This window comes from Astyanax mexicanus, chromosome 25, assembly GCF_023375975.1.
Source record: "Astyanax mexicanus isolate ESR-SI-001 chromosome 25, AstMex3_surface, whole genome shotgun sequence".
Classification (NCBI taxonomy): Eukaryota; Metazoa; Chordata; class Actinopteri; order Characiformes; family Acestrorhamphidae; genus Astyanax; species Astyanax mexicanus.
Genome location: NC_064432.1, coordinates 20,766,933 through 20,793,845, shown reverse-complemented (window position 1 = coordinate 20,793,845; position 26,913 = coordinate 20,766,933). Strand labels below are relative to the sequence as shown.

General features: G+C 37.1%; 1 protein-coding gene across 4 annotated transcripts in view; it reads right to left on the bottom strand.

The window, feature by feature from the left end:
• Nucleotides 1–26,913, bottom strand: part of lrba (LPS responsive beige-like anchor protein) — a 273,015-nt gene that overhangs the window by 234,395 nt on the left and 11,707 nt on the right. For all 4 annotated transcript variants that reach the window (XM_049472639.1, XM_049472641.1, XM_049472642.1 and 1 more), the window contains exons 2-11: nucleotides 11,504–11,735; nucleotides 10,791–10,891; nucleotides 8,656–8,751; nucleotides 7,544–7,665; nucleotides 6,470–6,596; nucleotides 4,816–4,935; nucleotides 3,788–3,934; nucleotides 3,120–3,317; nucleotides 1,312–1,445; nucleotides 773–881 (exon numbers count right to left, since the gene is read on the bottom strand). In XM_049472639.1, coding sequence (XP_049328596.1) covers nucleotides 773–881; nucleotides 1,312–1,445; nucleotides 3,120–3,317; nucleotides 3,788–3,934; nucleotides 4,816–4,935; nucleotides 6,470–6,596; nucleotides 7,544–7,665; nucleotides 8,656–8,751; nucleotides 10,791–10,891; nucleotides 11,504–11,735 — 1,386 coding nt within the window. The remainder of the gene's footprint in view (nucleotides 1–772; nucleotides 882–1,311; nucleotides 1,446–3,119; nucleotides 3,318–3,787; nucleotides 3,935–4,815; nucleotides 4,936–6,469; nucleotides 6,597–7,543; nucleotides 7,666–8,655; nucleotides 8,752–10,790; nucleotides 10,892–11,503; nucleotides 11,736–26,913) is intronic.

Sequence of the window (26,913 nt, the reverse complement as noted above, 5' to 3'; positions counted from 1 at the left end):
GAAATCGTAATGAAACATTTCTGGGATCATTTAATAAGATCCACATTCCAGCACTAAACACAGAACATGTAATTAGGAGATGAAAGAATGTGATGGCTACAGAGAGAGATGTGGCTCTTCTCATTCCTAAAAGAAAATAATTCAGGCTTAATTGCTGTCATGACTTGCTGTATAAATGTTACAATTTTGCTAAAGTGCTGGGATTTTGTGACACTCATTAACTCTGTACTCCTCACTTCAAAATCCTTTTTATATCTTTAAAACTCCTGTTTTACCGTCATTTATGAATTTAATAGTGGAAGGCCTGAAATCGGAAACTGGCGAAGCCAAGTTGTAAAACTCACATGACACTTCCAGGACATTCTATATTATGTGGTGTCTAAAAACACTATGGCTAAATTTAATATAAATAACGTGAAATCCCTTTAAAGCAACACTATGTAGCATTCCTATCTCAATATAAAAGATTTAATATAATTGTGATTATCCACATTATTGTTGCTACTCAAGGCTTATCATGTCAGCTACTGCACTATGTAACTTTGGAGGAGCATCAGAAAAAAAATGAGTGAACGGCAATCCAAGCCCTGCTACTGTCAACTACTAGAATACATGGGTTTAAAATCGGAATAGTTACAGTAAACATAGAACTGCATTCTAAAGGTAAACAACAGGCATGGGCATTAAGGGCATATGTTGCAGTAATGCAGCACATAATATCGCTAATTGTTAAGCAAAGACCGCATGTAAACAATGGACAAAGGTTACTCACCTTCTCCAGAGAGTAACCGATAACCAGGAAGCCCTTACAGGCCAGCACCTGCTCCTGCATCGCCACAGAGTTCTTCAGGAGCTCCATCATAAAGGAGAGCAATGTGCAGCTAAAAAAAAAAGAGTAGAAAATAGTGAGCAGAACTGCTGAAACTTAGTGTAAATATATATACTCCTAGGGGTGTGCCATACTGTATCATACACAATAACATTGCTATTATGTTTAAAATGCTAAAACAGTCCAACATTGAAACATTGTGATACATTTTTTTATATATTTAACTTAACCCTAAGTATGCTTTTTGATAAAAGATCACATTCAGACAAAAATATCTTGTCTGGTTGAAGGTCAGTGGTTAGAGCACCATCTGTTGAAAAGTTGTGGGTTCGATACCTGGACTCGCCAAGCTACTCCTGGTTGGTCCCGGAGCAAAACTCTTAATCCTTACTATTCTGCTCTCAAATACGCACCTGCTTTAACCTAACGTCGTTAAAGTGGCAGTAAGGGGTAATTGCACGTGTGTGAGTGTATATCCTCACCAGACGGAAGTGTCGAGTTCTTCACTGCTGTGCTGAGTGAAGTCCAGTTGTGTGAAGAGAGGGAAGAGTACCTGCACTCCTCCGATAGAGTGGATGGCACTCTGTACAGAGTGAGTCACCACAGCTTTCACATCCTGCAGAGACAAAGAAGAACAATGCAGATTATGAACAAATAACTACAACCTGCAGGAATGATCATTAAATTATGACTTCTAGATCTTTAGAGGCTTCTAGAGACTAAGAGGCCCAATCCCATTTCTCTTTTGTATGCCTACCAAGTATGTTGGAGTGAGACCCTTCCCCTTGGAACAGAGTAACAAGAAGAAGGAGTGTAAGTAAATCCTGGCCCTAAGAATTGGGATAACCCTTCAAGTACCATATACAGAAATATAAAAGTGGAGTTCTGAAGTTCAGTAACCTAGCTGCTGAAAAACTAGTAGGGCCAGGTGATGCAGCAATTAATAATTACTGTCCATTCCTTAATTCCTCTGTGAGATAAAATTAGCTTTTATTAATTCTTCTTATTTTTTTTTTGTTCCACCTTAAACGCAGCAACCTCTGCACTTTTATACCATTTAAGGTGGAACAGAAAGTTAGCTTGCTAGCTAGCTACTGAGAGAAACTACTATCTACTGTTTTATACTTGTTTTAAAGAAAATGGCCATAAAATATTGAAACTACACATTCAACTAGGGTAAAATAGTGGTTATTGTAATTATAAATACATTTTAAAAAGTACATTTGTGGGTTTCTTTGGTCGCTTGTGCCGCCATCTTGTCAGTAATTCTCATAGACCTCTTTTTTGAATGGGTTTAAAGCGGTATATACCCCAACACTTCCGGTTCACCCTCCAGCCTAACAAAAATCAGGACCCCCACTTCTAGGTTTCACGAGCAAAACAGAGAGGTGAAATGGGATTAAGCATTAAGCTTTGTTAATGGATATCATTAGGACTTCTAAGTGCACTAACCACTGGTTTCATTACAAGAGCATGAATGGTACTGATTAGAAGGATGCAGATGTTGTGTTATTATAATTACAGATGTCACAAGTGTCATATGAGTATTTTCATCTTATAAATATGCATTTTGAACGTAAGGGCTGTTTGTATCCGAATAAAATGGTTGTAGTTTAAGCAGCGTTTCTCCTTTTAGCAAAATAAAATGTAATATTTAATCAGTCGTCATTCATAATACATAGGTGATTCTTCAGGTGACACATATTAAGGATTCACAGGATCTATTTCAGTTTATTATCTTAATATCTGAATTATCTGCCATCATTCTGTGTGATGATCTGTGCATGCACAGTCCAAATTGGGCAAGTGGTGCAGATAGATAAAGCAGTGACACATTTCTTTAAAAGAAAAGCTGCATCATGATGACATAAGCATGTGGATGATGCCCGAGTCTGGAACATTAAGCACAATGTGAGCACAGCCCAGCGGGGCAGCAGGGAGAGGGACAAGCATGCTCAGACACGGTCAACCAGGTCCAGTGTGATTACACAATTAGTGCACATTTTTCCAGTACTGTAATGTGCAGTTCCCTTAAAAACAGCTTGTGTACGTGACAGTGATGTGCAATAACGCGAAGAGCTGACCAGGTGATGCGTCAGTGAGTCTTAATTACAGCAATGAGTCGCTCACTCAGACACCTGCTGAAACACACAGCTGTGCCATTGGGCCTCCTGGCGCAGCTGCGCTACAGGGACCAGGCAAGGGAGTGGAAGAACAGGGAACAAGGGAGTGAGGTGTGATGGAGACACAGAGCGAGAGAGCAAGTGAGAGACAGCAAGCAATAGCCTACCTGCAGCATTAGCGCATGGGGTGAGTGAACAAAGATGGAAGCGTTGTCTTTGGGGGACGACTCCAGGCACAGCTGAGCGTCTGTCGCTCTGGGGTTGTAGGTGAAAGCGATGCTGCCGGAGAGTTTCCCATCATACAGCAGGGTTTTATGATGTTCCGCAAAAAGCAGGTCACTCTCAGCCTTATATTTAAATGTGCCCTGAAAAAAAAAAAAAAGATTAAAAATAATTATTCAAAAGTAGGGCTGTGACGAGACACTCATCTTACAAGACGTAATTCATATTCAGAAAATCAATCCATAAATAATGAAACAAAAAAAAAATAAAACAGAAGCAAACTACTACTGATGAACATTGCTGTTTTATTCTATAAACTACAGATAACACTTAAATCAAATTCCAAATAAAAGATTTAGAGCTTTCAGACCTCAAATAATGCAAAGAATTGTGATCACCCATCTTCCTCTTGATTATATTACAGAGGTTTTCAATTTGGTAAAATAAAAGAAACTCTTATTTTTTTTTCCACAGCTGTATATAAGGTGTGACTGGTGACAGAAACTAAACCAACATACAAGGAAATCCCCCGACTCTCTCCACAACCCTCACAAGCATTGTCTCTAGGGCTGGTTTTGTTGTACACAGCTGTAATCTGTACAGTGAGTTCTACCTTGTATCCTGGGCCGAGCTGATAGATGGCGAGGATTTGAGCTGCACTGAGCGCTTCGCTGAACAGATACACCGCCCCCATCTGGCCACAGAAAACTCGGTTAGCGTCCGCCGTCTCTGATGAACCCAGGAAACACTTATCAAATGTCTGCAGAGAGAAAAACATATAGGATAAAGTATCACTGTAATTTTGGGGGAATGCAAATCAGACCTGTCTCAAAAATGAAGTTTTAACTACATTATAATTATATAGCAAAATATAATTTCTTAAACAATATTAAATGCATATAAAATAATATACAAATTATTTGTAAGCAAATAAACCAGTCAGTGTAGTTAAATTATGAAAACTAAATTGCAACAAGTCTATTTTAGATCTACTACAATACTACTTACTATGTTATTTCTATTTTGCAACCTCATTGTGTATTAACAACTAGCAATATTATTATTGTAACTAAACATTAACAACATAATATTCTATTTTTACAAGGGCAGCAAAAAAATAAAACAGAATTTCAAAACAACAACCTAGAAACACACAAATAAAGAGATCAGTCTGCTGAGACCATGTCTCAATTTGGCAACCCAGGCTAAATATGAATGCCTCTCCATGACACTACAGGTGTAAAATGACAGGTGCACACACACACACACACACATACAGACACAGACACAGACAGAGACAGAGAGAGAGAGAGAGACAGAGAGAGAGAGAGAGAGAGAGAGATGTCGGTCCCTCATGGCGACAGGTGCCAGGCAACCTGCCTCATCACTGGTAGAAAAGACAATGAGAATAAGAGAGAGACCAATAAAAAAAATGACAGACAGAAAGAGAGAGACAGAAAAAGAGAGAGAGAGAGAGAGAACAGAACTTAATGGTAGAGATGTGTAATGTGAGCTTAAATAAAAATAAAAAAGTTGGCCATACATGGTCATACTGATAAAGGATGAGAGAGAGAGAGAGAGAGAGAGAGAGAGATAATAATAAATTAAACGTAAAACCTGCATTTGACTTGTGATACTTACATCGCTTGTGTTGACGAACCAGGTGATTTCTCCATAGGAGGCCAGTTCTCCATTAACATAGCAGCTAATCTCACTGTTCTTCCAGCGATTGTAGATGTGAACGATGGTCACCATGTACCACTGCAGAACACACACACACACACACACACACACACACACACGCACAAACATTTTGCTTATATTCAGTTGAACAACAGACAGACTATTGTTTATAACTATTGTTTATAACAGATTATAACAGATAATCTGTTATAATGTGCTATACTGTGTAACAAAACAAACAAACAAAAAAAGGCTGAAGTGCTTAACAGACCAGTGAGATGTCAATAAAAAAGACAAATTATAAAACACCAAAACAGCATTCTCTGTGTAAAATAAATACCACGAATGCTGCCTCACCTCTCTACATTCTACACTTCTGCTTTCACCTAAGAACTCTGGTTTTCTGCCTGAGTCTTCCGGCTACAATCGCACCTACTTTAGCATCTGAAGTTTCCATTTTCTGATTAAAAAGTGAAGGGAAGGTGGTTATCCCGGAGATAAGATCTCTCTGGAGGAAAGGGGATGGAGCTGAGGCCAAAAATAAACCGGCAGCCTGTCCCGCAGTAAGCTCCAATAAAGCCCTCATCAGTTCCTCAGGCTGGAGAAGATGAATCTGAGTCACACTCGCTTCTACTCATCTACCTGACTGAGGCAAATGATAGAATGGCACAGTTTAAAATAAGCTGTGTGTGTGGGCCAGCGCAGTAACACAAGTTTTAGGCCACAAATTATAGGGCAAGGATTCAGACTGCTGTTCCTGATGCTGAAGTAAAGCCAGCAGATATCCTGCTGTGATTGTTAAAAAATTAAAACATGAAGCATATCACTATTGGAGAGATGTTTAGATGTGTGTGATAGCAGAAGATTGAAAGTACTCATTGAAATCCAGAAGAGCAGAATGCATTGAAGTAATTAATGCATTTGTAACCCTTCCCTGATTTATAGATTAACCTCTAAGGAACTTAATAGAAGCTACTTAAGGTGCATTTGTTGGCACCACAGACATTCAGTTGCATAAAGCTCAAACAAGCTAACCATATTTTTCACACTATAAGGCATACCAGGTTATAAAGCGCACCATCAATAAAGGTCTATTTTCTGGTCTATTTTCACTCATAAGGCACACCGGATTTTACAGAGCATTTTATGCGACACTAGTAACTAGTAGTAGAAACAGGAATCTCTAATTTAGCTGTAAAACTAACCGAAGTAAACAAAACTTAAAAGTTGTTTGGGTGAGTAAAGCACTTCCATTTATTTACAGTTAACTTAGATTTACATATTTCCACTAAAGCTGGAGCATTAGCATTAGCATCTAATGCCACCCTACAGCGCTACACATCATGCATAGTGTTTGACTCAATAATGCACAAAAAGAGTTTTCTAACAGTTTTTGGATCAACAAACCCATAAAATATTATTATAATATTTGTCCCTGTATTTATCCAATACATTTTAATTTTGGGAGTATTATATTTTAAATCCACTGATATTAAATAAAAACACCAGAAACACATAGGAAAATACTCTATTTTGAATAATGTATAGGTATTCATCACAGTGAGGAAACAGAAAAAAAGTACAGAAAGTACAGAAAAAAGCCAAATCAAACCTTCTGTGGTTTGAAGTCGTATTTGACGCAGTGCTGGAAGCCCTTTCCTTTGGACTTTAATGATGTCACGATTAGACAGCCACCCACAAAGTGTGCAGAGTAACCCAGGCCTTTACTTGTGCGGAAACTAGGACAAAGAAACAGAATACAGAAGAGAGCATATGAGAATAGAGAATAGATTTGTACAGCATGAGCAAAAATACACTAAATAGACTGCATTCAAGACAGAGTACTACCATCACAATAGATTTTATAAAGGATACTATGTATGATACGATACGGCAAACCCATACTATAGGCCCCTTAAAAGATGAGGGATTTACTACTGCTTATTACTAGTAAACGTCAGCATCAACAAAAAGCCAAAAGAGTGTAATCCACTGGCAGCACAAACCCTCTAGCTTTATCAGCGTTTAGAGCAGCCTGGCAAATTTGCAGAGCTAATCTCAGAGCTAATCTCCATTTAAATCCACTCTGAGCGAACAGCAGCTTCTTCACAGCTCAGTTATCATTCTGTAAAGTCAAAACAGCACCTCCTGAATAAATCAGATTTTGACAGAAATTAATTATAGGCTGAAAATGGGACAGGAGCGAGACCTTGTTAAACACTGTCCCAGTGAGAAGAGGAGGACGAGGAGGAGGATATAATAGAAGAAAAGAGAATTAATAAAAAGAAGAAAATTAAAAGGGCAAAAAAAAAAAAAAAAGACTATAATCTCAAATTTGACAATTTGCATACAAATCTGAGCTTTCATCTGAATTTCAAGCAGAACATATTTAAGTGTCGATTAATTCTTCTGCATTCCTAAGCTGAAGGCAGAGAGAGGCAGAGCAAATTCTTACATGGGAGTATGCCTTACTTGGGCGTTTGACCTTAGTTTAGAGAACTGTAACAAAAGGTAAGTTTCCCCAGACATGGATTAAGCCTAATTATAAACTATATTTTTCTTTCAGTGGAAAATCTCAATTGAAAATGCTGGGTAGTCCAACACTGGGCTAAATCACTGTACTCGTAATTAAGTATGTTATGCATGTATGCGTGTATCTTAGGTGTGCGGGGTGTGCTAGACTCACCAGTACAGGTAAGGCTTGTCTTTGTCCACATTGATGTTGTTGATGGGGTCCATACGCAGCCATGTGTGGAAGGTGAAGCCACTCTGGTACGGCCACTTTGCGATGGGTGGCAGGGCGATGGCCTGTACATTGCAATTTGAAATGTATTAATAATAATATTTTACAGTGCAAAAAGTTGTTAGGAAGCATAAAGTTCAAACAACTCTTGTTTAGTGGCATAGCAAACTGTGAGGTTGTCTTACGGTGTTTTTAGAACCTGATGGTTCACACCTGAAGATTTGTGTGTAATATTGTGTACATTTGGTCCAGTTAGTTTTGAAAAAAAAAAAAACTATAGAATTTTACTCCTTCCTGTTCTCATCGTCTACACGGGTTGTCTCTCTCCATACTTCATATTTATTTGTTTGTAGAATTTTAGTTATGAGTTTGGCGAGTAGCTTTGCCAGGTGTTGTGACGAATTCTAGCTCTCTGTCAGAATCTGACTCCCCTTCTCATACACACTCACCCTGCAGCAGAATAAAGTGTAAAAGATTATCCCCCAATTCCTTTTATTTCTGTTAATAGATAAGGGTTAATCTACTCTTACCATAAATAAATTAATTCCCAGTCTAAGCCTGTGTGTCCATACTTCAGCGTAGCACACCTGCATGCCAAGGGGAGTCACAGTCCTAAACATCTAGAAAAGTGCTTGATTCACACTGCAGATGAACCGGAACTTGGTTCAGTAGATCCACACCGTCACCACCTCTATTAGTCGGACTGTGGTTCACACCCCCTTTCACACCTTTTACTGTGGTTCAGACCAAACTGAAAAGTCTTAAAGTCTCAACCAAACAAAGTAGGTGAGAGAAAGCACCCTTACAAGTTCACACCTGAAAACTTCATGTGATTTTAACCACATGAACTTACACTTGATATATAAATGAGTCTCCAGTTAGTCAGACTGAAATCAGGTCACTCTAAGGGATGGAATATGCAAAATGTCTCAATGTGCAGAATTAATAACTGGTAACTTGGATGTAGCAGGAGGAGTTTTGGTTGGTGAATGCATGTTAGAAGGTTGGATGTGTTTACATTGATATATACATGGCTGAAATGGTGGTGCACTCACCGCAGCACTCTTGCCAGGGAAAGTGAAGAAGGAGTCAGGTCCGGTTCGGTTGGCCATGGACTTCAGCACAGACAGCAGCTTCACTGCATGTGGGGGCTGGTGAGAAAGGAAATATAGGAGTAAATATATACTGTATTTTTTTTATTTATTATGTAATATTGCTTTTTGGCAGTTTATTTAATTATATTTAATGTAATTTATTCACAAGAACATTTCACACAACTTTCCCAATTTCATAATGAATGGGTCAATTGAAGTGCTTTATAAATAACTTGAGAGTTGAAAATAATGTGTCTCCGACTGAGTTTGCAGTAAGTAATGAAATGTTGAGATCCACTTGAGCTCAGACGTCAGAATTTCCTAATTACAAGTAGTATGTTTAAACTGGACTTCTTCTACTAGGAAACTTGTGAGAGCCTTAACAAAGCCAAGTTCAGAATCCAAGATCCATGCTGCCCTGCACATCAACAGTAGTAAAAGCAGTATTATTATACCGTTTATCATCATTTCTATCAATTAGTGTCCCATTAAATAATCTGTAGACATGTTTCCATGCTGTTTGAATGTGCAAAAATACTGCATATTACATTATTAACTGGTGTAATGCTAACCTGTAGCAATGCAAACAATGATATCTGATATTTATATGTTTAACGAAAACACAGTCAACTCAGGTGTGATGTCATTCCCAGCTCAGATATCAGTCATCTGAGGTAAAAGGAACAGAACTACAAACCTCTCGAGCTAGCTTCTAGAGCTAATAACAACCGCTGCACACAGTCAGGGCTGAACTGAGACAAACTAAACAAAGGCTAAATGTAAAAAAGATGCAAAAAAAAAAAAAAAACGAGGAAACCAACAACAGACAAAGCAAGAACATTCAGGCAGTATTGAGTCGGAGTGGTCACTTACTGCTTTATTTTACACAATAGCAGTCCTACATCCTTATAGCCCTTTAAAAGCTAACCATTATTAAGGATGTATGAAAATGTTGATATATCGAACTACCTCAATAATGTATTCTGCGATACTTTATTAATTCCTCAAAAACACAGTATTGATTTTTAATAAATAGTTTGCATGGTAAGGATTGATCTCAAACTGTACCAGTAGTTCATTTCTTGTTTTGTTTAAACCTTGAAAAGAACAGCAATAATATTTATACAAACACACTACACATTACATTTACTGTTTATCACATGCTCTTCACATACAGCCCCTGAAAAAAATAAAAATAAGAGAACACTAAAAAAAAAGATGAGTTTCTTTGATTTTACCAAATAAAACCTCTGGAATATAATCAAGAGGAAGATGGATGATCACAAGCCTTCAAACCAAACTGAACTGCTTGAATTTTGCATTAGGAGTAAAGGCATAGAGTTATCTAAAAGCAGTGTGTGAGACTGGAGGAGAACATGATGCCAAGATACATGAAAACGATTAAAAACCAGGGTTATTTCACCAAATATTTATTTCTGAACTTAAAACTTTATAAATATGAACTAGTTTTCTTTGCATTATTTGAGGTCTAAATGCTCTGCATCATTTTATGTTAGCCATTTTCTGCAAACAAATGCTCTAAAAGACATGTTCATTTTACTCAAGTATATACCTATAAAAAGCAAAATCAGAGAAAGAGAATTCAGAGAGAGAGAGTGAGAGAAAGAGAGAGCGCGAGAGAGAGAGCGAGAGATGGTAATGCACTTAGTGTGTCCCATCCTAGCTTGTGTGTTTTATATCATTGTGCCCTCAGGCTGTGCCACATAGAGAAACTAGGAGGCACTTCGTCTGATGTGTTGATTGTTTGTGCTGATTGATGGCGCAGCACCTCAATTTCCATCGACCTTAATTCTGAATTTAGAGCCCAATACTGCAAAACACATCAACACACAATCTATTTCAACTGCTTTATACCTTCCTGCCCCACTTACAGTACAGACTACACAGACATAGCTAAGAGGAGGACAGGTCTGTTCATTCAGATATAAAAATATTACAGTTTCTCCTCTGAATAAAAGGTAGACAGAATTTTCACAGATTAACCTGCAGGATGGCAATATGTAGAAAACATACATTCAATATTTTCAAAAAAGGGACAAACTCATATCATCAGGACAGTTTTTAAACAGCCTTACCCATTTGCCTTTCTCTCCCTGCAGCTTACTGAAGAACAGCTTCAGTTCCTTCACTGTGATACTGTAGCTCGCCAAACCCCCCAGCATATCAACCAGCAGATCTGAAATACAACAGTGGACAGTGAGCAGAGAGAAATAGTAAAAACACTGATCAAACAAAACATTATGACCACCCTCTTGTTTCTATACCCACTATCATTTTATCAGCTCTACTGATCATAAAGGAGCACTTTATAGCTCTATAATTACAGACTGGGGTCCTGTATCTGTTTCTGCATACTTTATACATTATTCTTTTTTCACCTTGTTCTTTAATGTGAGGATCAGACACAGCAGTGCTGCTGGAGTTTTTAAACACTGTTTTCACTCCCTGTACACTCTTTTAGACACTCCACAGATTGTGTTAGTCACTTTCTAGTTCTTCACCAGAGGTCACAGAATGATGTCCCATTACTTTAGCCTATATATTGTTTACGTAATCTAAAATACAGAGCATTTTTCATTTAAACATCCCTAGTCTTATGTAAACATAGGGCTGTAAAAACCAACAAATAAGATTCAATACATCGCAATGTCTGTAATATATGTAAGCAAGCCAATATACTGTCATTGTTTCCATAATATTTTAAGAAAAACTGTCATTATTAAAAAAAAGTCATATTTATAAAATCTGAATAAAATAACAAATATTTTATTCAGTGCGAGTGAGTTACCTGCGATCATGCTGTCAGTGCTGTCTATGCGCTGCAGGACCAGCTGGATTAGCCCCACATCCGTGCAGGCCTGCAGGTTCCTCACACTCTTCTTCAGAACAGCAGTGAAGATACTCCACACCTCCGCCTGACATGTTACCTCACACTTATCCAGCAGCTCCACCATGCACTCTATACTCTCAGTCTCCTGGATGATGAAGTTCATCTCCAGATCAAACTGACCTCCAACCAGCTATAAGAACAAAAACAGAGAGAGAGAGAGAGTTAACCTTTACAAATCATGTTGATGTTCAGCATAGTACAGTTTTGAAAATAAACTGTTCAGAGAAATCTGTGTTTTACAATAATTTTAAGACAAAATTTTGATTGGTCTTGATTGCCCACAGTGATTTTACACAAACAGACTTTTTCACGAATTCCACACCGTCAAAACAACATATCACTTTAAACTGAGTTACATGCATGCAGTTTATAATCTGATTCTAAACTAATTACTGCAGTTATCTTATTATTCCAGCTGTCAACAGCATATTCTGATTTCTTAAAAATGGTAGCGAGATTTCTCAGTATGCACATGTGTGAAAACAGTGTAAAAATGGTGTTGCTAGAACTAAAGATTCAACTTTTTTTACTGATGTATATTAATATTACAGCTCAGAAGTTAAAAAAAAAGCTGCTGCATGAAGTTTCGATTTCATGTGACGTTTACATAACATCTAATTCTGTGAGTTTATTGTCTAGTTGCAAAGCAAAAATCTAATTATAGCCTGATTTATGTAAACGTGTTGCTCAGGTTACTGACAAACTCTGACGCCCTGCAGTAAAGGTATTATGAGTTTACATCCACCACAAATTTGCCATAAAAAATTGGGATTCTAGAGACATACACAAATTCCTATTCGTTTACACGCACACATAAACACACATCAGAAGAATTTAGAGCAACCAATTAACCAGGGGGTCATGTAATAAAGTGGGTCAAATTTCATGCTTATAGTCAGATGCATTAAATGTGTTTAGCGACATTTAGAAATTGCAAATAAGATATCCTTCACGCACCCACTGTAGTAAGCCATTATTGGTTCAAATCAGTCAATTACTCAGACAATTTCATTGACTGCTTGAAATAATCATTCAACATGTATCCACTTAGATTATTTAAATGTAAGATATGTGTGTAACATGTTGCAATGATCAATCTATATGACAGAGGTGGCAGTGCTGGCACTAGCCATGCGTCTTAATTTATAGTTTAATATAGTATATCCCAGAAGACAAAAAACTAAATCAAACTAAAGCAAATCCTCCAATTTATAATTAGTAAAAAAATCCTAATAAGAGTAATCAAAACCTTTTTATGCTTACTAGCATATTATAACCTGTGTTATTGAGTGCAAGTGCGCTTAATTTGAAGTTGATTTAATTTTTTTGAGTATACAGAACTTTTCAGCTCTAAGTGTATGCAATATTTTAGTAGAAATTCTACGTCTAAGTCTTGATATGTGAGGCCCCCAATGTCCTCGTTTTTAGACTGCAGGTTCCCAAAAGAAACCAACAGAAAAACAGGAAGAATATGGAAATTCCATCCACATAGACACCAAGACCCCAGTGCTGGAAGATAAACACGCAAACCATGCTAAGACATCATGCTGCCAGTGTTGTGTATATAATTGTAACTTCTACTATTAACATCTGCTACAAAAATAAAACCCAAAGGAGCAAAATGACCAAAATATTACCCTCTCCAGTTTCATATTATCCTATCTGAGCCTTGAGTAAATCTGTAACATCAAATCCAATAATTCTATTAAATCCTATTTCTAAACATCTGTCTACTCATATCAGTGCACGGTACACAGCTGGATTACTGAACACACACACACACACTGACAGACACTGCCCACAACCTGACCTCTGAACTCCGTCTCTCTCAAACAGCCAGAAGAGACCGCACCTGAACTATTCACAGCTACTGTAATCACCCTCAGACGCCAGACAGCCCAGCCCATTAACCCAGATTAACCTCTATAATACACCATCAGAGAGAGAGAGAGACAGGGACAGAGAGAGACAGGGACAGAGAGAGAGAGAGAGAGAGAGAGAGAGAGAGAGAGAGAGAGAGAGAGAGAGAGAGAGAGAGAGAGAGAGAGAGAGAGAGAGAGAGAGAGAGAGAGAGAGAGAGAGAGAGAGAGAGAGAGAAAAAGGAAGAGAGAAAGAGTAATATTGATGTGGCTCAAGAGACATATAGTATTTTTTTATTACTGGAAGAACTGGAAGAAGAACTGGTGATTTGAACTAAGGCTATAAATCCTATTTTTATCATTATTGCAATATGAGTTTTCTCCATAAACACATTAAAACACTTGTGTGCAACAACAAAGGGAGCTCTCACACTGCAGCCTGTGTTCACGTGATACAACAAAGCTGAAGGTAGAGTGAGGCACAGTAAGGCAGGGCGAGCTAAAGGTCCACAGTGAACATACACACACTAAACTACTTCTTATTCTGAGAAAAAAAATTGTTTCACACATACAGCATATTGGGATATCACATTTTTAATCATGTTATTCACCCACATTGGGCAGTTTTAAAAGTTGTAAAAGGTGCAAGAGACGTTCTGGCTTCACTTTTTAACTGTCGTCTTCAAAAACCTGTACTAGGTATGCCCTAGTCCTGGTTCAGTATTAATACTGATCCAATCTTCGTGTTTACATAGCCACATACTTTACATATTACACTGCTAACTCATACTAGAATAAATGACTATTCTTATTACAATTTGAAAATTTAGTTTTCTGTAGTTATATTAGTGTATTTGATATCTAAAGCAGTAAAATGACAAATATTTATATTGATATTTGGAAAAAAAATAACAAATGAAGAAATACAAAAACACATTAATAGAAATGTAATTAACTTATCACTTATTTGGTTAGGGGGTCAATTTTACTACAGTCCCATGATACTCTAGAATCTATGTGTCAAACACAAGATCAATGCATCCACCATGAACTGCAACATATTGTGTGCTCTAACCCCCTCTCCCCCAACAACACCCAGTTTTATATGAAACAAATTAAGTATTAATGCTTAATATTCAAAGTGCTATCGTCATTGCTCACACTTCACCCTTCACTTCCACCTTTAAGTAGAAGACTTTGACCTGTGTATAAAATGTGTAATATAGATACAAATCCCTACTCCCTCCATAAATCACACCCTCTCCATGTGCATTCTGGGTAGAGGAGCGCAGGGTGATTGGGCTGTAATGACTGAGGCCACCGCAGAGTGATTTATGAAAGTGACACAAACTCACTTACACACATCCATCACTCTTCAGCACAGACAGCCTGTTCAGGGTGGGATTGTATCACAGGCCCAGAACAGAGAGGTCAGAGTGTTAAAGCATACTGAAACACTGACCTAAAGACAGACCTGAGTGAATGTGCACACCACACACAGAAACAAATAGGGAGTGGCAAATGGCAGAAACAAGAGGAAAGTCATGATTTTTGACTGAACTAAAGTGGCCACAATTTACTCTATTAAGTCAGAACACCCAAAGGAATAAATTCCACATCCAGCACCAGGAAACATGAGACCCAACTATATATTTATATAGCATTTTTCAGCTTACACCAGTAATAATTAGGGTTTAACAAGTTAATTTGCATATTCTACTGTAACGGAACAATAATACTACAATTAAACTTTGGTCAAAACTATATATATTTCCAATATAAATATTAAAAAAAACCAAGCCCCTATCTGTTTTAGTAAAGAGATCAAAACACTCAGGTGAATATCAGTTTACACTGATTCACTCAATAATGCACTTTGGCATTTGGTTAGTTTTAGCTACTGCACTTGCTCAGATCTCTTTATCTAGGACAGTTTTCTCTTAACTCTCTCCTGCTCTCGCACAACCGGAAAGCAGATTGGTTGTTTGTGTTGAAGGGTGGGAATCTTGTCCATAAGTGGCTGTAGCATCAGCGGGAATCAGAGACAGGTTTTAGAACTTCAGAAAAGCTGAGAAATAAAAGAAAACTTTCCTTTTAAGTACAACAGACTTAATTTACTAGGGTACACGGTTGGTCTGTTGCAATAGATCGACAAGTAATGTTAATATAATGGAATAAAAAAGCAATTCTACAAATTGAAAAATCCTGTAAATAAAATAGATAAATAAAATATTATATCCATGTTATATAAATGTTATATCCATGTATTATACAATAGTCAATATAAATTATTGTGACAGGCCAATATGTAACTGTCAAAACTATTTCACAGCATTAATAAGCCATTAGGCAACAGAATAGAACATTTACCATACTGTTCATTAAACAAATTGTGTCTTATTTCAAGTAACTCAATCATTTCCAAGGATCCAATTGTCAACAATGCAAAAAGCAGCTGGCATAGTCATCTAGCAGTTATATATTGATTTTAATTTAAAAAAATTAAAATATGTTAACCTCAGAGAAGGCCCTGCATCCAAACTTCATTAAAGTAGAACGTCATACAGAGCTTTTTAAAAGCCGACTCAGTTTAAGATTAAGCTTATCAGGAAGTCACTCTTTCAAATATTTTCACGACTGGATTAAACATTAGAGAAGCTGTAAAAGGCTTGGCCTAATTACTAAAAGGTGTCGTTTTGTTAATCCACATCCTATTCTAAAGTAAATCTGGCACAGCAGCACTTTCTCCCCTTCTATTCTTAAGAACTTCAAGGCTTATGCAAAATTTATGCAAATGTTTTGGGACCTTTGGTCAAATGAAACAATGTTCTGATTTTTAGGAGAAAGTATTTGAACAAGACCTCTAAAGGTCACAGATTACCATTTTATCTTGCACATTTTATTTTATTTTCTATGATTATCTTATTGGAATTTGTCCAATGATAATTTCATAAAAAACTAAAACATTAAATATGCTTATTTTTCAACAGAACATATGAACTTCAAAGCTGTGTGATGGCATTTAGCAACACCATAACAACCACCCAAGATGTCTCAGAAACCTGGGGGAATCACTTGAGCTGTCCAATCATTCAGGATATCCTCTAGGAAATGCATATTTCTATTTCTATTTGCTGCCTTTCTTTCTTTCCATCTTTCTTTTTCCACCTATTCTCTCCATTTATCTCTCTCGAGATCATTCTTTGGTAAACTGAGCTGTGCGTCACTCTGAGGAGAGTGAGTGAATTAATAATGGCTCAATGGCTGTCTCTCCATGGCAAAGGCTGCACAGGGAACAAAGCTGAAAACATGCTTTAGCATTTATAGACCTCTGTCGTTGAAGTCCTGTCAATATTAGGAACTATTAGGAACTCCAGGAATTAATAAGTTAATAGCCGTAGTAATTATATGGGTCATAAATCTGTTTAAACTGCACCTGAACAGCTGTTTAGTTCAAAAAGCAGCACAATAATTGTACAACAAATTGTTGGGTCGTATTAAGGCCAGATCACGTTCTCTCCACAAACAAATTGCTCTGGAGTGCTTCTCTTGCAGATCTTGGTGTGGTTGTTTTGGTCCACACAGTGTGATTACTAGAGTGTAAAACAATATTGAAAATATCAGTATTGCACTGTGAAATGTTTGTATTGCAATATTGTCATCAACTTCCAAAAAATTTAACATTAAATTTTAATTATTGGCTTAAATGTAAAAAATTGTGGCAGACAGTGGTTAATTTTGTGTTGTGTTGTGTTTAAACCTGACCTAGTAGATTTAATAAATATGATGTTAATTTTTTTATACTATTACAATTTTAAAAACAACCACAGCATATCAAAATATATTGTAATATATTTAATCGCACGCCCTGTATCTAAATTGCCATACCAAACAGTGCTGCTATAAAAACACCCTTACACATTCTATCAGATGAAAAACTATAAGCTTTGAGTGAGACTAGCATTGACTGTTCAAGACAGTCTAGGCTGTACTTGGTGTCCTCTCATCAGCCTGAACAGAACAGGCCTTAGGGAACCTCTGCTCCCCCCCCCAACTGACCACAGAAACACTAATTAAAAATTACTTGTCCGTTTCTATGAAGAAACTCTGACCTTTGTTCAAGAATCCTTATGCAATCTTCTAGCAAATCATTAAAGGACGAAAAGGTATTATTTTTTCTGTAACAACTCATGAAATGATCCAGTCTGATCAGATATTCAGGAAACACATGCTAAGTTTAATCAATAGCATCTCCATTCCCAAATCACCCTGTTTGCCAGGTATGGAACACAACAGCACAATATCTTCAACCTGGAAACCCGTGTGAGCTTCATGTCTGGGGAGAAGGGAGCTTTCTGCAGTTTGCTGAAATTAGACTGTGGTAGTCATTTTACACACTTGCTGTCATTCAATACTTACTAAGTGTACTTTTAAATTATGGTTTGCATGATAACCCTCTGCAACTATAATTATGAAACTATGATTCGTGCTAGCGTAGGGTGACCACCACCTCATCTCTATTGTTAGATTTTGTTTTTTGTTAGTCTTCAGAGCTCACTGTTCTGATTGAAAAAAATTAAAATTTATTTTGCTCTGATTTTATGATTAAGATTAATTAACAGTTTTTTTTTCTTTTATTTAAACAGTTGCAATATATATAACGTCTGTATTGTATGCATATATGTATCGTATCGCCAAGTTCTTGAAAACACACAGCCCTAGAAAACATCTTGAAAGAGATTATCTCAAATGTGTTTCTCCATTTATGAGTGTTTAAAAACAAATGTCTATGATTTAAGAAAAAAAGAGAAGAAACCCAGACTGATATGCTGCTAAAAATAACTAAAACCAGCTAAATCCTGACAAGAGCAGCTCATTACACCTCACAGAGTAAAAAAGAGAGAGTAAAGGATGTCATCTGTTCCAGCATGAATAAATCTGTGTGTACAGTACTGTCACTGAAAATGACCCAGCCTGAGAATACGACTCAAGACAGAGATGAAGAGAGCAGGAGCACAAAGCACAAATGAGGGAAAGAGAGACAGAATAAGAAAAAGATTTTTAATAATTAAAAGTGAATCGCTCTTTACGAGAGAATTATTGCATTCTTGTGCTATTATTTTATGACTATATCAGTGTCATATCGTATATTGCTATAATTTGTGGGACAATATATCATTCAAACAAACTACCCCTAGCCCCGCCTACTAAGCCTACAGAAGTTTAGACCTGTCAATTTACCCTACAGAAGCTTAGCCCCGCCTACTAAGCCTACAGAAGTTTAGAAGTCAATAAACCCTACAGAAGTTTAGCCCCGTCTACTAAGCCTGCAGAAGTTTAGAAGTCAATTAACCCTACAAGATCATTCAACACCAAAAGATAAGGACAGCTTCATCCAGGTAAGCAGACACATATACCAACAGGGGATGTGCCACACAGCCTTCCTTCAAAGCCACCAGCTCCAGTAACTGAAGTCTCCACCAACTGCTCTCCACCGTAAAGCTTTGGAGGAAGAATATTCAAACTGAAACCTGCTGGCAAAAGCACCTCTAAGCAGGAACACAGTCTGCATAATCATTAATTTATTAATCAGTAGTATATTAAATATCTGTTTCCTCTAGGACTTTTTCTGAGCAACAGTAGCAAGCTCACACACCTAATGTATGTAGCAGAGAGAGTGAGAGAGAGAAAGGAGGGGAGACAGAGAGAGAGAAGGAGGGACAGAGAGACAAAGACAGAGAGAAAGAGGATAAACAGACCTGCTGTTACACTAGTGGTTCTAACACAAAGTAAACAAAAATGACCCCTCCATTGTTATAATGACTCCTCCATTGTCATCTCAGCCATTCTTTTCCACCTCTCCTCAGTTCACAGTACATCCTCTGTAGGGGATGGAGAATAAAATGAGCCGTTCTGAAATTATTCCTTCACCCCTCCTAATTACACTAACCCATTTTCTCGGCTCATCTTCAGCTGAGAAAATGTGAAATCTGGGGTAAGGATGTTTAGAGACTGAACACTTGGGTGATCTCTTGTTCTTGGACCAGCTTGTTATTGCTGCTGTTGTTTTAGCGGAAGCAAGGTTACCTGGTGACGAGTAATCCCAGGCTGAAAACACTGGAAATGTGTAAAGGGGCTTCTTCAGGCTACACCAGGTAGCTGTAATGATTTTGTACTGAAATTTAACCAGGATTTTCTTCCAGCACAATAAAGAAAATCTGTGTTTGGCAAGAACATAGTGTCAGGGTTCATACATGTTTTAACCAATACATTTTCATGACTTTTCCATGCCTTTATACGATTTTCAAAATTTGATTACAGTATGTCTAAAATCAATCAGATAAAAACATTGACACTCAATCTTTAATAATAAAATGTGTGACTTTTCCAAAACTTTCTGGGTATTTTTATTTTTCCAAAACTTATCCAGGCCTAAAAATTGCTATTTTCAAATTCCATGACTTTTCTAGGTTTTAATGAGTGTACGAACCCTGTGGTGTTCGAAACGTATCACAATACAGGGGTTATGATTAAATATATTGCAATATACTGCCATACTGTAAGCTACTTTTTGAATAAAACGTTAAATATATGTCAAAATAAATACAAAGATTAATCAGAGACAAGTAATAAACAAATTAGTGTTTTAAGGGAGTAGCAACCGGTAATGAAATGATGAATAAATGAGAAGAAAAGTCTTCTGTTTCTGCAGAATAAAAAGCTGCAGTCCTTCATCAAAGTGTGAATAAATAAAATAAAAATGACTGATGATTTGACCAAGTTGACAACATTAACATTAGTTCCAGCACAGTGCATTTTCATCTCATTAATGGTGCGCACACACACAAACACACACAAAGAGTGTGCTAGCTGATCTAATGGATGGAGAATCTGCAGGATGACTTGCTGCTCGACCTGACCATTTACCAACACTTCCAGCATTAACTTAGCTTTATTTAGCTTTGACTCTTTTTCGCTCTGACTCTATTTAGCTCTGACATTTTTCTTTTTTTTTTTTTTTTTTACAATCACTGCATCATCAATACTTCAGCCTATTATCAGAGCTCCAGCTGACAACTAGGACATCAGAGAGAGATGTTCTGAAACAGGCATGACCATGCAGCTTCATGATACAGCAAAAATAGCACAATAATAAAAACTTCAGGACAGACGATACGCATCATAATGTTTTAGATTCCTGAGGATGGTGAAAGAAATGGAACACAGCAAATATATATATTATATATATATATATATATATATATATATATTGCTAAGTAGGATTGTAAAATATGTTGTATTTTTACAATTATCGCAATTGCAGTAAATTTGCAAATATATTTTGATCAGCTTAACTTGAATTACCTGTGTGAAACACAAAGTGTTCCCTTACTGTTCCATTACAATGTCTTTTCAGCATTAAAATGGTATGTGCATTACCTATTTTATTTTTCAAAGGGGCGGGGGGGGGGGGGGGTAAGTAAACTGAGTGGAAAATCAGGTCTTTTAGTCAAAGAAAATTCAGTTTTTCTGTCTATTTTTCCAGTTCAAGCTGAGCTTGTTTTTAAACATCTGCTTTTTTTCAGTGGAAGCAGAATCTTTATCCTCAGAGACGTCCCACCCATCCCAAACACACTGTTTATCTAGCAGAGTAATCACACTACCTCAGAGCACATGTTAAACCGGGTGTTGGACAGGACGCAGTGAGCAGCAGACAGGAAGTGTCGGTCATTAGGAGAGTTCACAGGGAAGGGCAAGTCGCTTCAGTGCAGGGCTTAAAACTCCATCTCAAAACCTGAGTCTAAGCCCAAGAGCCTACATAAGATATTTTCAGTGGATTCCTGAAACAAAATCAGTTATTATTCATTTCTATATAACCATCTTCCAACGTTCCTTTACCCTGTGCCTTTAAGATCTATATCTGAGCTCTGTTTCAATTGGATCCCTTTTGAGGAGTGTTTCAGACTGGGCTGCTTTTTGAATAAGGGCTGGGAAATATTATAAAAATAAATAAAATCATCATATACTTTAAATATATGTATGTAAAAGATTCTAAATTCTCAATTGCGGTTTAATTTAATCATTTAATCAATTTTTTAACTTGCGGAGGTGCCAAAATAGGAACAACTGGCACCACCAAATATGGACGCAGTACAATGAAATCTCCAAAGTTGTGACTTAAAAAAAGAAGGCAGAAATGCTTTAAATTTGAATTAAGCTTCCTACGTCTTTTGGGAATTTCTATTTGTCTACAGCAAATTTGAACAACAGCAATATAAAAAGAATTGTTGATTTTAAGTGAGTCAAGCTTAATCAAACTTGTACAAAACAATTATTTGTTAAAGTTTTATTTAATAACCTCCTTATATTCCATTTAAGAAAAGGTGCAAAATATGAAAATCACTGCCACATAGTTCTTTACAGATTTTTGAGAGAACCACAAGCCATAATCTACTTATCTACTCTGGCGTGTTTGTATTTGTAAAAAATGTACCATCTCCATGATTCAAACATTGTTGTTAAAGTAATTCAGTTGACCGTGTTAGCAACACGCTAACTTGTGTGGTGTATACTTCCTTTACATGTTAGCTTTGTAGCTCCAGTGTACATGTAAAGAAGCCTTAGGACGCCATGGGACTCTAATCGATAGCATTTGGGGTGAATGGAGAGCAGAAAGAGGAAAGATAACGATTTAAGTGAAATTCTATGAACAAGCCTTTTGTGTTTGGTGAGGTGGTTTAGTGGGGCAGCTTTGCATAGCTCACTCTGATGAGTATAATGAGGGTCATTGTGCAGAGTGTGTGTGTGTGTGTGTGTGTGTGTGTGTGTGTGTGTTTAAACTGTAAAAAGGAAAGCAGTATGGAGAGGACCCATGCTGTTTCAGATATCTGTACAGTGTCTTGTCCTAGGTTGCAGTCATTCATTGTTTGGTGCAAGTCAAAATAGTATGTGTGAAAGGTGCTGTGAACCACAGTCCAGACCAAAGGAGCAACATTTGGTCTGACTAGAAGAGGTATTCTCGGTCCAACTCAACTAAACTAGGACCTGGTTCATGTTCAGACCAATTACACAACATTAAGGCATGGTATCATCATTCATTAAACAATAAAATTTAAAAAGAAGCCGTGTTGTACCAAAATCTTACTCCACTGTCTCCACTACAGCACAAGAGTTGGACAATATGGCTAAAATTGATTTCACAATATATTTTTGTGTCAATACAAATTTCATACGATACAATTCTGATATTAAAATAGCCACTGCCCAAATATGGCAATGCGATTTTTGGACATTTTTACCACACAAAGGATTTATCAATTTTGACACACAAACAAAATGCATCAATAGTGGCTTTCATGAATATTTTTGTTGCACACCATCCAATCCAAATTTTTTAACTTCCTGTAATGAAATGTACAGTTTGGTCAGTGCTATTTTAGAACAGATGATGATCTTGATATACTTATTAAAGCAAACTGTTGATAGAATAGGAATAATTATAACAAAACAATAAAATATTGATATGTTGCCGAGCTCTACGGTACAACCAATTATGCTGATTCCAGTGTCTACTGTTACTACAGATTTAGAATAAAATCAAATTGTGGCAGGGAGACAAAATTCAGCACAAGACTAGGAAAGGCAACTTGGAAAACCCAACACACACCACAGTCAGACACTTGACCTTATACAAACCAATCAATGTGACGTATGAAAAAGTCTTTGGAGCTTTAGGGCAGTCTGATGCTGCACACAGGAGGGACCATTACCATTTCATGGCCTTTATACAGGGCCAAACAAAGCCATTTTGGTTTGTCTTGCATTAGAACAGAAGTTGCAGAAGTCTGGGTATCGTTCGATCAAATGGTGTTAAAGGCTACAGCATCAGTAAAACTGTATTGGGTGTGTGTCTGTGTGTGTGTGTCTGTGTGTGTGTGTCTGTCAGAGGGAAAAGGAGAACAAAACAGCACAACATTAGCAGCTGGCTAAAAGTACCGTGTGTAAAAGTAAGCTTCCCAGACTTATGGCAGTTTGACTGAACCAAGTGTTAGACTGTGTGTTTCTTGTGGTTGTAAAAAAACTTGAGCATGTGACGCTGCAGAACAAAGACTATGATGCTGAAGCGGCAAACCACCAAGTCTGCTCTCAGACAGGCAAGGAGACAACGACACAAATCATATCTACCGAGCACTTCCGCCAGTGGCAGCTGCACTCTAAAGTTAGAGTAGAGATTACAAACAAACTAGATATTTTTGCTCTGATTTGAAACTGCGGCCAAAACAAGACCACAACTGCCTCTTTAGCAACATGACTTGACAGATGGATTTTCTTGATATAATGAGCATCAGAAGCTGCAGGATTATCCATAGGTTTAACCCACAGAGCATTAGTTATTATCAGTTATTTTCAGTAAAAACAGGCAGGTTTCTCTTTTAGGGAGGCATAATAGATCGGCTAGGGGTGTAATGGTACCCAGAAACAAATTAAGCCACAGTACAGGGCTAATAGAATAAATAAATAAATAAATAAATAAATAAATAAAGACAATAGGTCACAGTTTGGTACAAAAAAATGCTGGATAAAATTAATAAAATAATTTTAAAAATGACTTAAACATTCAAAGCTAAAGCCCTACCATTCCAAAGAGAAGGTGAAGCAGGCAGAGCTTCTCCTTGATGAGTTTTCATGATAAAAATATCATGTATGCATGATGTATACAGTCTACAAACACAGCAAGTTTCAGGTGTGAAAATGCCCTTAGATTATAATGAACAGACACAGTAAAGTGAGAATAATATATTCGCTTTCCCTAACTAACTATTCTTAACTTATCTTATTTCAAAACGTTGTACGTATTCAGAAATTCTGCCATCATGTTGCTTGTTGTTGGGGCAGTGGTAGTGGTGGCTCAGCTCCACATGTTCTTCAAAATAAGACGCAATCAAAGGGTGCTTTATTTCTTTGCTGTAATTTTTTGCAAGTATATTAATAGAAACATCAAATTTGATGCGTCAGCGCATTCGCTGAACCCACAGGGACAGAATAACAGTGTTTAAGCACAGAAATTTCAGTGCTGAAATAACGGTAAACCCATTGTTGACAGGAGTTCCAGACATAATTCTTGTGTTGTTTTTCTGCGTCACGTCTTGGATAGAGTCCGTTTGGCTCTCTGCTTCCTGAGATTGTGTGTGTGTTGGATGCCATCACACCATGGCTTCCTTTCTGCTAGACTGCATCTTCCCTGCCTTCCTCTGAGGAATTAATGAGCTCTGGGCTAAAAGCCCTCAAATTATTTTGAAGGGATTTAAAGGAATAGCTAATCACTCTAGCAGTGTGAAGTTTCAAATATTCTGCATGAAACAGATTTGAACTGTAAGGCACGTTGTAATTTTTTTGATATCGGGTTATACTATACGGACAAGTAATAAGTGTCCAACACTGTTGGATATCCCGATATTGATGTGAAATGTGAGAAATTATTTATTTATGTTTCACATTTTACAGTCAAAAACCTCTGCTGATGTCCACAGTTTAAAACTGTGTTGAGCACTGCCTTAGACCTTTGCACAGCTCTGTGTGTTGGTATAACTGAAGCAGTAAGTACAGGGTGAGGGTAAAAGCTGGTGTCTGATTGTGCTGGTGTGTTATCACTTCTCGGTGCAGAACACTCATGCTTACCTACAGTTTCAACTTCCGCTGCTACATCATCAAAGGTGAACTCAGGTAAATGCTCCTAAGCAACTCATTCTTCACCTCCACTGTTACACAATAGCTGAGCATATGGTGCTGAGATGCATAATGAAGAGTGCTGAGGCCAAATTGTTCCATTTCAGAGTAAAAATAGAACAAATCCTTACAGAGAGAGAGCACACATGAAGCTAGTCAACCTAGAGCTCAGGTCACTAGCTATGTTTATAAAAAAAAATAACTCTAGAAACTAGTCATGAGTCCCATGATGTTAAAAAATGCTGCTGGTCACAATCATGACCCACTGCACTGTCCACTTTATGATAGTTAGGGCTGTGGATTGGCAAATGGGCAAAATGCTCAAAGCATGATATAGGGGAACGACAGCACTTTTATTAGTTTAAAAGCCTTCATAAAATCTAAACACTTTTGAAATAATCAGAACAGCTGAATCTGAAGACAGCACAAGTACAAGGGTTTACACAAAATGAACCACTGTCTGCCACCAGTTTAATTAGTGGTAAGTAAAATGAACCCACTATCAACCCCTAAGAACAACTTATACAGAACTCAAAACTGAACAGCTAGTTTCACACAGTGCCCAAAAACATAAGTACTCTCAAATATTCTGAAACCACAGTCAACGAAGATGCAACAAATTGCATTTGTGTTAAAATCAATGAGAACTCTGCAAATGAGACATGTACCTCAATTTGTCTATAGTTAGGCACACAGTTTTTCTGAGGGTACATTAACTTAATTAATGACTACTCTGCATTAGTGTGTCCACACAGGGGGAGAGAGAGAGAGAGAGAGAGAGAGAGAGAGAGAGAGAGAGAGAGAGAGAGAGGAATAAGGAAAGGAAGAAAGGGAGGGATGGGAATATTGAGAGAGACACCTGAAACAAATAAGGAGAAGTGAAGATGTGAAGATAAAATGAGAGATGGAAAAGGTAGGAAACTTTTAAGAAATAAACAATGAAAGATACAAACAAATAAACAAACATGTAAAAGTAAAAGATGTAAAGAAAAAGGATAAAGATAATATAAATAAAAGTGATAAAAGAAACAAACAAAGCAAGAAAGACATAGAAACAAACAAGAAAAAAGAAAGTGTAAAAATGAAAGGAGCTTAGAAAGAAAGAATATATAAAAGTTAAAAGGCAAGAAAAAAGTGTTAAGAATAAAAGTGAAAGAAAGGAAATGAAAAAGTGAACAAGCAAAAAGAGAAAGTATAAAATTGAAGTACGGCAAGAAAAAGAAAGCGAACAGTAAAGAGGAAAAAAAGTCAAAGAAAGTAAAAGCAAAAAAAGAGAGCATTAAAGACTGTGAAAGAGGATAAGAAAGAGAAAGAGAAAAAGGAAAAAATGAATAAGAAGCAAGAGATAAAAAAAAGACAGAGTGAATCATTTTTTAGAGCTCTAGAACTGTGTACTGTGTGGAAACGGTGCATTTACTGCATCTGTGAGAGTTATGCAGGGACAGTCCCCACTCCCTCCACATTCTTAAAGCACACGTTTGAGTCCATTTTTTTTTTTAGTTTAACAGAAAACAGTACATAAACCAATCAAATCTACTGCTGATTCAGATCAATACTTCCACTGAGACACTGAGTGGAAGACCCACACCCTTAGGTAGTACACTACTCTAACTGCAACAGAATGCAGGACGCCCAGAGCTGCTGATGTATGGACTGAGATGAGTAAACCAGCTGCAGTGTCAGTAAAGTTGCTTGACTGTTAGAAGCTGGAACACAATACAA